At 36.8% G+C, this 14116-nt stretch overlaps 2 protein-coding genes across 2 annotated transcripts in view; one reads left to right on the top strand and one right to left on the bottom strand.

The window, feature by feature from the left end:
* Positions 1-8404, bottom strand: part of slc36a1 (solute carrier family 36 member 1) — a 28730-nt gene extending 20326 nt beyond the window's left edge. Inside the window, exons 1-8 of the mRNA XM_060885572.1 lie at positions 8172-8404; positions 6207-6315; positions 5885-6005; positions 5700-5790; positions 5487-5575; positions 3705-3794; positions 2594-2678; positions 1115-1333 (exon numbers count right to left, since the gene is read on the bottom strand). Of these exons, the coding sequence (XP_060741555.1) occupies positions 1115-1333; positions 2594-2678; positions 3705-3794; positions 5487-5575; positions 5700-5790; positions 5885-6005; positions 6207-6234 (723 nt within the window). The 5' untranslated portion in view covers positions 6235-6315; positions 8172-8404. The remainder of the gene's footprint in view (positions 1-1114; positions 1334-2593; positions 2679-3704; positions 3795-5486; positions 5576-5699; positions 5791-5884; positions 6006-6206; positions 6316-8171) is intronic.
* Positions 8405-9059: 655 nt separating this feature from the next.
* On the top strand, positions 9060-11439 carry atox1 (antioxidant 1 copper chaperone). Its single transcript, XM_060885009.1, has 3 exons — positions 9060-9194; positions 9325-9397; positions 11154-11439. The coding sequence occupies exons 1-3, from the start codon at positions 9189-9191 to the stop codon at positions 11276-11278; spliced, it is 204 nt and encodes a 67-aa protein (XP_060740992.1). The 5' UTR covers positions 9060-9188; the 3' UTR covers positions 11279-11439.
* Positions 11440-14116: the final 2677 nt, after the last annotated feature.

The following is a 14116-nucleotide window of genomic DNA, read 5'->3' as shown; positions in this document are numbered from 1 at the left end:
CCTTTCCAGATGTTTTTATTCCAGATGTTGTATTTAGGCTTCAAAAGTCCTAAAAGTTGTTTTCATTTGTAAAGATTATTGTGATGAACAAAAAGTGTAACAATCAATCTTTTGTTGGTCACAGAAGTAGTTCTTATCTGCAATAATCCAGAAACCAACAGAAAAAGCCTATTGGCTTTTTGTCTAAGGAACAGCAGGATGATGCTTACTCTGTTACAGGGGAGCAAAAATATACAAAACATTTGCCCATATTGTGTCAGTATTACCGCACTGTTGCAACTGTTATATTGCTTAATTATACTCCAGAGGTGTTGAATTGTCGAATCTGATAATTCAGAGGGTGTTGATAACATTTTTCTTTAACAGCACCTTTGACAACTGTGCCAGCTGCAATTCAAATCACAGGCTGAATTAATGCTCATTAACAGCTCATTCACAGGAACTAATAAGAACATGTAACATAGAAAAATGAACAATAGTTGATATGGTGAAGTTGTATGAAAGGAGCTATTTCTTTACCATTAATGGAAATTCTCATGACACAGAGGTTCACAAAGCAGCCATGACAGATTTATGTCTAATTAATTACATTATAGAAACAAAGGACTGATGATAGAACGACAATTTATATAACATATTGTTATAATGTAAGTGACAACAGAAACTAACGTCCACTATATTTCACAACTTTAAGAGTAAATTGTAAACAACCACAATGTTGTTCATGAATAAAAAAAATCTGCCATTTCATGGCAGAATAACACACTTTCAGACCTGCTGTTTTTGAAAAATATTCAACCCAAGCGCTCAAAGTACATCATGTTATGCCATGGTTTATTCTTTACATTTATAATTATTAAATGGATCTATTAGAAAACACAACGATGTAATAAAATTCAAATATCATTAGTTCAGCGCATGTTTACTGCCTTAAGCATGTCATATTATAGGCTTTTATAGTGAGCAAACATTGAATTCATTTATATAAACACATCCCAAAGCTTTTATATAAACACATCCCAAAGTGTGCTAAAAGCCGGTGTATTTGAACATCACTATCAGAAGCTTAAAAGCACACCTGTGTTTGTGTTTGTGTTTGTGTGTGTGTGTGTACCGTTAGGCAGTAGTAGTAGATGATCACCAAGCTGGTACACATGACCACGTTGGCCATAAAGGAGAAAGGGGCCAAGAACTTTAGGTTACGTGTGAACACCAGTGCGATGATGAAGGGGAGGAAGATAACCATGTAAATGCGGGAATCAAAGCTGGGAACAACAATAGCTGTCTCATTGGTGTCACAGTTCATCGTGGTCCTGTTGGCAGCCTCAATTACCTGACCAAAGCATGGGGAAATTCTGCATTTTAAACAAATACATTGATGCTGTGCATCTACAAGTAATTCAAAAATAAATTCATAAGTTAAAGAAGAAAAAGAAATAGTCACACATTTAAATATGTACCATATGAATCCACAGGTTTTACACTTTTTACACAAATGCGTAATTTTCTAGGCAACAAATTATTGCTAAAGAGAAATAGTTGTACTCTGCATCGATACAGAAATTACAGTGTTGTGTAAGTACGTTGATGACTAACTTCTTCGCCAAGAAATACTAGAGCGTAAACAAAAGAGCACCATCGTCCTCTTGTGGAAAGAGAACAACATAACTATTAAATTTAACATACTCCATAATATGCTTAATAAATTAAATAAATGCACGAATTGAAAGATTATTCTTAAACTAAATTCTTACTCAGCTATTTACATAATCTACCCGTATTCAATTCAATTTAAATTTATTTGTATAGCACTTTTTACAATTGAAATTGTCTCAAAGAAGCTTCACAGAACATAAACATAAAAAAAGGTTATTATATAGAATAATATAAATGTTAACATAATAAAATTCAAGATTAATATTAGATATATTTAAATTTGTTTGTATTTATCCCCAATGAGCAAGTCTGAGGTGACTCAGGTGACTGTGGGGAGGAAAAACTCCCTTTGGATGGTAAAGGAAGAAACCTTGAGAGGAACCAGACTCAAAGGGGAACCTCATCCTCATATGGGTGACACTGGAGGGTGTGATTATAAATATACAGTCCGACAAATTATTATAGTTAGGGAATGTAAATGTAAACTGTAGACGTTAGATGCACGATGCACGGTTAGATCAGCATGATTATGGCTGCTAAGGCTGTACATCCTCAATCTTACCCTGCAACAACAGTGACCCCTTCTGGATTTCATTCCAACCACGCAGAAGCCACTTCTGATTGAAAGTCTATTGAAAGTTTAGATCAACTGATTGAACAAGTAGTATCTGATGTGGCTCCTGTGTGACTGGAATGAAAACCCACACACACACACACACACACACAGACACACACACAGACGCACACACAGACGCACAGACACACACAGACACACACACAGACGCACAGACACACACAGACAGACACACACAGACAGACACACACAGACAGACACACACAGACACACACAGACACACACAGACACACACAGACACACACAGACACACACAGACACACGCTCTCTATTTTTTCAAAGTACATTTGAAAAGTCCCTCACCTGTTTGACATTGTCACTCAGGAATACAAAGTACACGCAGCAGAAGCCCAGCTGAGTGATGATCAGGAATAAATTGACCAAACGTCTATAGCAACACAAAAACAATTTGAATGTGTTTGTGTACTTTGTCAAATTCACCCACGATCCACATTTTTAAGTCATTTGTAAAATTCTTTATCATCACACTATCTAATTAAATGTTACTGTTTCCTATTTGTTAAATGTCTGCTATATAAAACTCAGGTGATATATCTGCTAAACCTCTCTAAGATCAGTACTAAACTCCTGATAATAACACACTAACAGACTGCTATATTAATGTACATCTGTCTAACTTTCTGTCCCATAACCATCATACCTGACCAGGTCCTGATACACACCTCGGAGTGGAAGTATATTGCAAGAAACATTATTTAAACTAGTGTTTTGTGTGTGATTAAATAGAGATGCTGTGCTCTGGTCCCAACAGTGTTAAACTAAAAGTCTTTATTTTTGCACTCAGACCCATTTGGCAGGACAAAATTACACTGTTTTCAGCTTGTTAATTATATACCACTTTGGTGCAAAGTTATTAGAATCATTTTCTTATTCATAACAGTTGGAAGTTGTGTGTCTGACACTTTAGTTCCACATTAAACATTAATTTAATAGACATTCTATCTAATATTCATCTTCAGTAACTGGTCAGGGTCGTAGTGGATCCAGAGACAATTCTGGAAACTCTGAACACCAGTAAATCTGCTCATGTAATCCTGTCATCTATATTCTCCAATTTTTAAAATATTAACTTGCACAGCTTAGGTTTTAAAGCAGTATTGTTGTATAGTTTTAAGCATGCGAGTGTATATGAAGATTCTCTTGTAGAACAAGTGCAAAAGCAGTGCATTAGACACCAATCATGTCTTCGTTGATCCACTACAACTGGGCAAATTGGGAAATTCTGCACCATTGACCTCTCACCAAACTATTCCTATGAAGGTTTAACTGATTTTAATATTACATTTTACTTTTACACAAAATAAACAAATTGAGTATTAGAGGATATACAACACCATCATATATTTTCATGTATCATGTATTCAAAATATAAAACTGACGTATAATCACTCACCTTCCCCATAAAGAATGCCTTCTTAACCAAGACACATTCTCCATCCCATATTCCACTGCTTCCCCATAGGACAGAAATGGCTTCCCTAACCTGGAAAATAAATTAGCAAATCAGATTTTCTTTTAATTTGAGGATTTGTATAAATGACTAGAAACACAGACCTTTTAAATATTTTAATCAAACTTGTTGAACTTGACCAAAAGACAAGTACAAACTATTAAAATCTTAAAAAGAACTGAATAAAATCCAAAACAGCTAAGAATTAATTTATCAGAAAACTTAGTATTTTCTTCTTCTTAATAATAATAAAACAACAATAATAATATTATTATTGTTGTTTTATTATTATTATTATTATTATTATTATTATTATTATTATTATTATTATTATGCATCTCTTTTTTTTGACATACTAAACTGCTTTGAATTTTCACTAACATTTTAAATATTAAATGATCCATACTTCAAAATATTTTTACTTAACTCTAAACACTATTTCAAAATAGATTTTAAATCTTTTTCGCAGAGGCCTATAAATGAAATTACTTCCTGTTTTGTTGTGTTTATTGAGTTCATGTCACAGTTCTCAGTGGTGGTTAATGGCGCATATGAAATTAGACAGTCTGGGCTTGAAGAATTGGCAGTTTTTCATAAGTATTTCTGTTTTTTGAGCCTACTAGGGGCAATATGTTCTTGGGAAGGTTCCAAAAAAAGCAATCTAGTTAGTTGTTTTTTGGCGGTTTTTTGCCCATCTTCAAACTAAATGGTCCCCATTTCTGCTCACTGAGCACAGAATGCCAGTGTATTAGTAAAAACTTAGACACATTTTAGTGTGAGAAGCAAGACAATATATGTAAGTGATGGGAATTAGTTAGACGTTGCTTTGCTTCCTTTACATCTCATCTCTTCAGATACATATTAGTTTCCGTTTCAGATACATTATATTTAATTTCATGATCTGGCTGTTCTGCTTGACTGTTTTTAGCACAAACTGCTTTATGGCTGTGCAGCTTCACTGTGGTGATCCTGCATCCATATCCACCAAGACCAAAGACAAATCAACTGTTATGATGGTTATTAAGCCTCCAGAAACAAGCTACTAAACATTAAGCTCAACTCGTGGCATAAAACATGGCCGTAAAAATCAAACAAGTCGCATCGATTCACTGCAGCTCCTGTGTTTCAGTCCATTATCAGCGCTGACGGTGACATTCTGGAACATTCCTAATGATTCTGACACTGCTGCAGAGATAAGACTTAATAACCATGTGTCTTATCTTTAGGTCAATAAAATATTGGTCCTATGTGAAACTGAATATGACAAAGCTAACAATTCGCTTGTTCCTGGTGTCATCAGTGGTTTCCAGACACATACTTGAAATCCAGCTCTCCCACAGGAAACTGCTGATCACTGCACATGTCAATCATGTGACCACTCATTGAGCAGTAGTTTGTCTAGACTTAAACATACTTAAACATACATTTCAGTCAGAATATTTTTGGTATTCTGTACAGCTATACTATATATTTTCCCCTTTCCTACCTGTCCAGTCTTTTTATTCTTAGCCTGTACTATTTCTGACAGTCAGAAAAATAATTTCACTGCATGTCACAATCTATAGGATTTTGAATGTGGCCAATAAAATCTGAATTTTTTTACAGCCACTGTTTTTAGCACAATATTATATTTACATTTTCTTCATTTTAACCTATATTTCACACAGACTCTGAATGGCACATTAATGTCCAAGTGTTATTTAAATATTGGATCATTGGTCTTACTTTGCGCTTAGATGATGTGAACATTTCACAAGGATGTGCATGCAATGTACAGCTATGATGCCCATCACCAGCAGACTCAGAGGGCCTATCTGACAAAAAGAATTTAAAGAGAATATTAACAGAATAGATTCTGAAATGGTTGTAAACAAGCTCCGTTCACAGATGCTGAAAACGCATCTTTTAAAGTAACAGTTGAGATTTGCTGTATCCTACCAGAAGTCCTGCGTTCTTCACAGCTAGAGGCAAGCCGAGCAGCCCAGTCCCGATGTTTCCTTTCAGTAAATGAATTAACGTCTGTAAGAAACTGCAAAGATGACAAAGAAGGACCTTAGATGGGCGATGCACATTGAACACTGTCCAACTGTAAACACAAGAATAATAAGTTGAAAGAGTCTCACGAGGATCCGTCTCTGCCTCCAATTCGCTCGTACTCGCTCTGCCGGCTGGTTGGACTGTTCGGGTGGATGGGTTCATCGTCATTATCTCCTGGACTCTCGTTTATTTGAGGAAACACTGGGCCTATTGACAGGAAAAACAAATGTATGATTGCACAAATATGCATAACTAAAATGACATTTCGAAGTGGAAAAAATGTGTATTTTCAAATCTCTATAAAACACTTTAAACAAACAGTCACAAAGAAACACATTTTAAAACAAGCCCAAAAAACAGCTCATGTTTAAAATAAGCCGGCTCCCAATGCACATCAAGTTCAATTACCGTCCTGATAGTTGATATCTGAAGCCATGGCTGTGCTGCTCAGCTGTGCTTTTCTCAAACCGTCTCACCGCTTTGCAGCTTCACTGTGGAGATCCTGCGTCCACGGTCGCTGAGATCAAAGACAAATCAAATATGATTATTTTTTATTAAGCCATCTGCTACACAGAGACTGCGCACGTCACATCAGTTGAGAATCAGTACACGTAACATTTGCTGAAAGGACAAAAGACTACTGTGTGTGAGACAAGCAGGAACATGTAGAAATGGTTTTGCTTTTTTAACTTTGATCTAGATGAAAACAACCATATGCATAGTGCATCATCATCATCATCATCATCATCAATGGCTAATGCAAATTTTCAATACAAAATAAGCAAAAATATCTAAAATAAAAGTGATTGATCAATAAAATAAATGAGTGTGAGTTAAATGTAAGTCATATGGCAATTATTTAGAAGATACTTATAGCAGCAAAAAAACATTTTATTTACTTAAAATATAATTTTAATAGTCAAAATTCAAACTCATTTTCTTGCACAATTTTTTTGGGCCCTGGTCTTAAAAAATGTCTAAAAAAATGTAAACAGACAATCTAAATTCCATCCATCCATCCATCTTCTACCACTTATCCGGGGCCGGGTCACGGGGACAATCTCAATTAAAAGTGTTAATTTATCAGCATTTAGATGTAAAGGTACATACATTCTGAATTTATCATGAATCGTAGGGACTGAACTTATATCACCTACAAGACAGATAAACTGACTGCAATTCATTCCCCAAACATGATGAACTCCCCAAGTATGGATTTATTGAATTGTTATTATTTGTCTTAATGCCAATAATATTAAATTATGGAGAAAAAATATATATACACTTTGCCTACTGTAACGTATACAATACACATCATTAGCAAATTGAATTTTATTTTTTATTTTTATTTTAAGTGAATTCATAGCTTTTCTTTTAATGCACTATTTGTCTTTCTAGTGCAATAACTAATACTTCAAAGATGATTCAGATTATAACATGTCTAATGATTCTGACACTCAACCCACTATCATACAAATATTAACCAGTATTTATATGACAGTGGGTTGGGTCCCTGGTGGTCCAATGGCAGGATCTCATGCTCTCACTGCCACAGTCGGGGTTTGATTCCCATGCAGGGAACAAACTCAGACACTGAGGGGCTCATTGCTGGTCCCTAGGAAGGGAAACCGGCATAAAACCTGCGCCAAATTAAATATAGGTGGATCGGACGATTTGCTGTGGTGACAGAGGCAAGAGCAACATTCATACGACAGAAAGTTGGATCAAATATATCACAAATCTGATCTAGTATTTCAGAATAAAAACAGCTCTGTTATTAATGCTTGACTATCTTAAATGACTAACCGTCTACTGAAGGATATTTAAACATCTACAATTAACTTGTTGAACTATATGATATAAATAATATACAATCATGTGTTGCTTTGTCAGGGTGTAAAAGGCATACGTTAACCATGAAATTGTGCAAGTGAAATTGAAAATGACAAAGTTTGAAATATTTTCTTGCTTAGTTATGTTATGCAACAGTTACAAAAAATGAGGGTTTTTTTTTTGTTTTGTTTTGTTTTTGGTTTTTTTTGCACCACAAGAAACTGCTGATCACTGTGGTTTTCTGAGACAGCATATAAACAGTTTTTTCCCAAGACTGACAAGTTATGTTTAATGAAAAAATCTTCTCTTATTCATTCAAGGAATGAAGAATCCAATGCTTTCTTTACAATGAAAACAACAGCACATTAACACATTCAGATCATTCACCTGCATATGGTTCATGTTTCTGAGTTTCACAACATCTACCATCTACAGTTTGAATCCGTTCCCACAAAATAATGAGTCACTCTTATTTCTTGAAGGCATCAGTAAATACACCGGATCTTACTGTGTAAACTGCATTGATTATATCAGACTTACCAAGGCCGAGAGCAGCTGTAGTCCAATCTTATTATGTAACTAGCTTGAAATATTACAGAAAACTGCACATTTTTATACGCATTGTTAATCAGGTGTTGTTTTAACCCTGAACGCTGACCATCTCAGTCCACTACGAGCCCTTGTCTTTTCCTCGTTATGCTTTTTCCCTGTTAGTCTTCTTGTAGCCGGTCACATGATCTACTCGGTCAGCTGGTACAACTACCAGGGAGCGTCTGTGTAAAACTTGTCAGCTAGTTCAGCGTGCAGAATTGTTGACGATATTCATCTACTATATGCATTCAAAATACTTCGGAACTCAAGTGTTTTAGCTGGTTTTGGACAATAAAAAAATAATACGCAAACGTGTAATGCTGTACAAATGTGGAAAAAAAAACAATAGAGCTGAAATGACGTTCATAGCATTGGAGGCATGAATTTATAGTGAATCGTTTTTATTGAATCGATTCCAGACTCGTTACTTTAAATGGAAAGTGTGGGCTTACGTGGTTTGTAAAATATGAGGATTTGTTTGTGCTTGTTGTTTTTGCCAGTGAAACTATTTAGAAAAGGTTCTTATACGCAAACAAACCGCTGTTTCCGCTATGGTTTGTGCTTCTGTGAACCGAGTCACAAAGCAGTGTCCACAGGAAACGGAGCTTCAACGTCATTGTTCACGTGTTTATTGCAGAACGAATCAAGCGCCTAGGCAGTGTTACGAAATTAAGTTTATTTTTTCCACACGGTATAAATGATAACATATAATCAGTCCATTTATACCTGAAAATATCTAAAATAGGTTCATCAATAATACTTATATAATAAGCCTAATATTCATGTAAACTAAAACAGGTTTCTGTTTTCATAAACGCTTTTGAAAAGTTCTGAGAATTTAACGATCATCCCTAAATCATCCCTGAGTCACACGGCTACAGTCAGTTCAGTGACAGAGTTTATTCATTTGTGTAGTTTCGCCGTGTGTCTTTTTTCTTTTTTAAAACAAATTAACGATAACGGATCATGACAGTAAGTGCGTATTTTTATATTGCATTTAGAGCATTTAGCAACTAGCTACTGTGAGTAGTTTATATGTAACTACTGAGATTCGATTCAGTATTTGATTTGTTCCTTTTCTTTTCTTTCCTTTTATGCACAGACCCACGAGTTTTTTGTTGATATGACATGTGAAGGATGCTCTGGTGCAGTGACTCGGGTCCTGAATAAAATAGGTAAGGCTTCTAAGTTAATGCAGCATAAGCTAATGTGATATCTTATTAGCCTGAATAAAACCTAGACCTAACGTTAAACTCACTGTGTGTACTGTGTGTACTGTGTGTACTGTGTGTACTGTGTCCATAGCATTGTAGCTAATGAATGTTCCCTAAATCCATGTTTCAAAACAGCTGAACTAATAATAACTGTAACATTCTTTGTCAGTGTCATTAAGATGCTGCAGTTTTTAATCTGTAAAATTAGTTTTTTACCTCAGTGAAGTTACCCCAGCAGTGAAGTGAAGTTACCCCAGCAGTGAAGTGAAGTTAGCCTAGCAGTGAAGTGAAGTTACCCCAGCAGTGAAGTGAAGTTACCCCAGCAGTGAAGTGAAGTTAGCCTAGCAGTGAAGTGAAGTTACCCCAGCAGTGAAGTGAAGTTACCCCAGCAGTGAAGTGAAGTTACCCCAGCAGTGAAGTGAAGTTAGCCTAGCAGTGAAGTGAAGTTATCCTAGCAGTGAAGTTACCCCAGCAGTGAAGTGAAGTTACCCCAGCAGTGAAGTGAAGTTACCCCAGCAGTGAAGTGAAGTTAGCCTAGCAGTGAAGTTACCCCAGCAGTGAAGTGAAGCTACCCCAGCAGTGAAGTGAAGTTAGCCCAACAGTGAAGTGAAGTTACCCCAGCAGTGAAGTGAAGTTACCCCAGCAGTGAAGTGAAGTTACCCCAGCAGTGAAGTGAAGTTACCCCAGCAGTGAAGTGAAGTTAGCCTAGCAGTGAAGTGAAGTTACCCCAGCAGTGAAGTGAAGTTACCCCAGCAGTGAAGTGAAGTTACCCCAGCAGTGAAGTGAAGTTACCCCAGCAGTGAAGTGAAGTTAGCCTAGCAGTGAAGTGAGGTTACCCCAGCAGTGAAGTGAAGTTACCCCAGCAGTGAAGTGAAGTTACCCCAGCAGTGAAGTGAAGTTACCCCAGCAGTGAAGTGAAGTTACCCCAGCAGTGAAGTGAAGTTACCCCAGCAGTGAAGTGAAGTTAGCCTAGCAGTGAAGTGAAGTTACCCCAGCAGTGAAGTGAAGTTACCCCAGCAGTGAAGTGAAGTTACCCCAGCAGTGAAGTGAAGTTAGCCTAGCAGTGAAGTGAAGTTATCCTAGCAGTGAAGTTACCCCAGCAGTGAAGTGAAGTTACCCCAGCAGTGAAGTGAAGTTACCCCAGCAGTGAAGTGAAGTTAGCCTAGCAGTGAAGTTACCCCAGCAGTGAAGTGAAGCTACCCCAGCAGTGAAGTGAAGTTAGCCCAACAGTGAAGTGAAGTTACCCCAGCAGTGAAGTGAAGTTACCCCAGCAGTGAAGTGAAGTTACCCCAGCAGTGAAGTGAAGTTACCCCAGCAGTGAAGTGAAGTTACCCCAGCAGTGAAGTGAAGTTAGCCTAGCAGTGAAGTGAAGTTACCCCAGCAGTGAAGTGAAGTTACCCCAGCAGTGAAGTGAAGTTACCCCAGCAGTGAAGTGAAGTTAGCCTAGCAGTGAAGTGAAGTTACCCCAGCAGTGAAGTGAAGTTAGCCTAGCAGTGAAGTGAAGTTAGCCCAGCAGTGAAGTTACCCCAGCAGTGAAGTGAAGTTACCCCAGCAGTGAAGTTACCCCAGCAGTGAAGTGAAGTTACCCCAGCAGTGTAGTGAAGTTAGCCTAGCAGTGAAGTGAAGTTACCCCAGCAGTGTAGTGAAGTTAGCCTAGCAGTGTACACGATACAGTTCATTTCTAAACGTTTGCATGTGTTTTTTTTCTTATGAACAGATGTAAAGTTTGACATTGATCTTCCTAACAAGAAGGTCTTTATAGAGTCGGACAAAGACACAGACATCCTGCTGGAAACCCTGAAGAAAACAGGAAAAACTGTCACGTATATTGGTCCTAAATAGACCAGATGTTAAACATGAACTGTCCATATGGAACATTGTGGTCCTGTCACTAAGCATTAGTAACCCTTCTGTCTGCTTGATTTGGATTTACATGTTAAAGTTGCACATTATCCATATTATGCTACTAACTCTATGGAATAAAAATGTAACTTGGAATAACAGTTTTTCTTTTCTCTAGCCTTAAGCTTAGTTCAGTCATACTCCTTTGTAATAGTTACTTTGGGGCCAGCACTTTGGGGTTGTATGTGAAAGTAATCATAAGCTGACTAACAGAAATATTAATCCCTTGTGCAAAATATTTGCAATGTAACTACTCTATATATTGGTGAATTATATCCGTTCGTTATGTTGACATATATTGCTGGTGGATTGTGTTACATCTTTAACCATGACACTTGGGCTCCTGCTAGTTTAACATACATTATAACTTGTAACCTGAAAATGTAGGCAATGTATTAAACATCTAAATGCAGATATTTTAAATGCTTTACATTGGCTTTTCTGCCTTTTTGTTGTTCATTTTAGTATATATTGTTTGGAGTCGTTTGTAGCTGAGATATCCAGAGTTCTTAGTTTAATCTTAAATTGTCAAACTACAACAAAGTATTACTTATCTTGATAGTGCAGTGAGTTACATTTTACAGTCTAGCATCCTCAAACTCAACAATAAACCCTGAGTGAATACAATATAAGCAATCCAGTAGATTAAATAATGCATATATGCTGAGCCTTCGAAGCTCATGCATATTATAGGATAAATATAATTACCTTCAACCTTCCAGTGGGGGGCAATATTACACTTTCATCACACTAGGTTGGTACAAACTATATTTCCTGCTAGAATAAAATAAAGGACAATGTCAAATTCTTTTCTGTTTTATATATTGACAGTTTATTGTAATGCAGTACAATGGACCACACCCAAAAATCCAGTCTCTTTGGGTCATTCATTTGTGCAATAAAATCATTAGGCTTATGTGCAGTGATTATTTAAGAGTATAGATCTGGTGATAGAGCTGGTGCTGGCAAGCCCTGACCTCCATCTGGGTTTACTGGCTCGATGCTGGAAGAGCCTTCCACAAACCCCAGTGCCACAGACAGCAGTGAGGCATAGACAAGAGTAGCACAGCAGATGTAAAAAGCCCAGCCAAGGAATTTGGACATCTCAGGCATCTGTTCCTCGATGGACACTATGAAGGCAATGAGAGCGCTGACACAAAAAGCAACTGAAAAAATAGAAACATTTCAGTCAGTACACCACATGATATATATTATAAGTATTATATATATATTATTATATATTATATAATATATATATGTATTATATATTATAAATATAAGTATACTAATTTCATGGGATGTTGATCACACAAGACACTGTCACATGGTATATGTGGTGTCCTCGTGATGTCTGAATCTTAACCTCCATAATGGTTCAAACACTACAGGGTGTGCTTTTACAGGAAAATAAACCATTTCAGATTTGCTGTCATACAGGTATCTCATTACACCCACTTCAGAGTGAATCATAAAGAGTATATACAACACAGAAACTAAGCAACTGTGCACAGACACCGTCTATGATCGTTATTTTCTTTTATTAGGTGTTTATCAGATGTTGTTAGGTCTAGGAGGAATTCAGCACTGAAACCTGAATGCAGTTTTGTTAAATCAATGAATCATTGAAATTACAAAAGAGAAATGAGAATGTGCAGGAGATGTGATGCTTCTTACCTGAAAAAATGTTTAAAAGTAACGCTAAAATGGCTCGTTTTCCGTTGCTAAGAGCTGGTCTAATGGTGAACAGTGTGAACAGGGAGAGTATGGAGGAACATGTCAGGAACATCCACGTCAGGCTGTATGAGCCTAATCAGGAGAAGTAATGAAAAACGTGTTTACATGTTTGTTTTTCATATTAACTATAAGCTACAGTAATGATTGGGCAGTACAGAATTCCTTGTTGTCAAGGATATTTGCTATCGGGAACATCTACACATATGATGCAATATACAATATTCATGCAAAACGCACACTCACCCATCCAGGCTGGAAATGTAGCGCAGCTGGAGAAACCTTCATAAGTGTTACAGATAACAAAGAGGCCTTCACACATTCCCTCTGGCTCCACCAACCACTGTGGAGTGCAAAGACTCAGGGTGTACAACAGGAACTCCACACAGACCAGAGAACTCATCACGTTCACTGAATTCCTCATGATCACTCAAAGAGACAATGTCTGCAAAACTCAGACTATTCAGAATTAGAAGTCAATCCATCACCATCCTAATCATGTTTCTGTCTTAGAGACTGCTGACTTCAGTATTTTGTTCCTTGACAATCCAACCGGAGATGAATTGCTGTTTGAAGAGAATTGTCACCTTGTCGTCTTTTTTTACTGAATAATTCTGATGATGTGGTAGCAAATGGTGCTAATGCTCTTGTCACACAGGTTGTAATCCAGAGAGTGTGTTGAGTGTAAACAAGCTGAGATAAAACATGATTGCTTTTATGCTTTACAGCAAACAGACACATCAAATTGACACACTGCAAACACATACTGCATGTACGCTGCTCTATGGCCTTTGTGAATTATCTGGCTGAGGACAATAACTTGTTAGATAACAGACTATTTATAACACTTTAATACATTTCAGCATAGATGATAGTAACACATTAATGCACTTTCTTCCATCTGAAAGGAAGAATGCACCTTTTATGCACATAAAATTGGTCTTGAAATATATACTAACTCTATATCATAAGACAAATAAGACATTAGACATTGACATTAGACATTGGGCGAATTCATACATAATCAATTTTAAGCCAAGACACTTC

This window comes from Tachysurus vachellii, chromosome 13, assembly GCF_030014155.1.
Source record: "Tachysurus vachellii isolate PV-2020 chromosome 13, HZAU_Pvac_v1, whole genome shotgun sequence".
NCBI classification, from domain to species: domain Eukaryota; kingdom Metazoa; phylum Chordata; class Actinopteri; order Siluriformes; family Bagridae; genus Tachysurus; species Tachysurus vachellii.
The sequence above is the reverse complement of the archived record's forward strand: the minus strand, read 5'-3'. Positions and strand labels throughout refer to the sequence as shown.

Coding starts and splice junctions, on each gene's coding strand:
- atox1 (XM_060885009.1), top strand. Junction 9,398..11,153: donor TCGGGTCCTGAATAAAATAG/GTAAGGCTTCTA, acceptor TCTTATGAACAG/ATGTAAAGTTTGACATTGAT.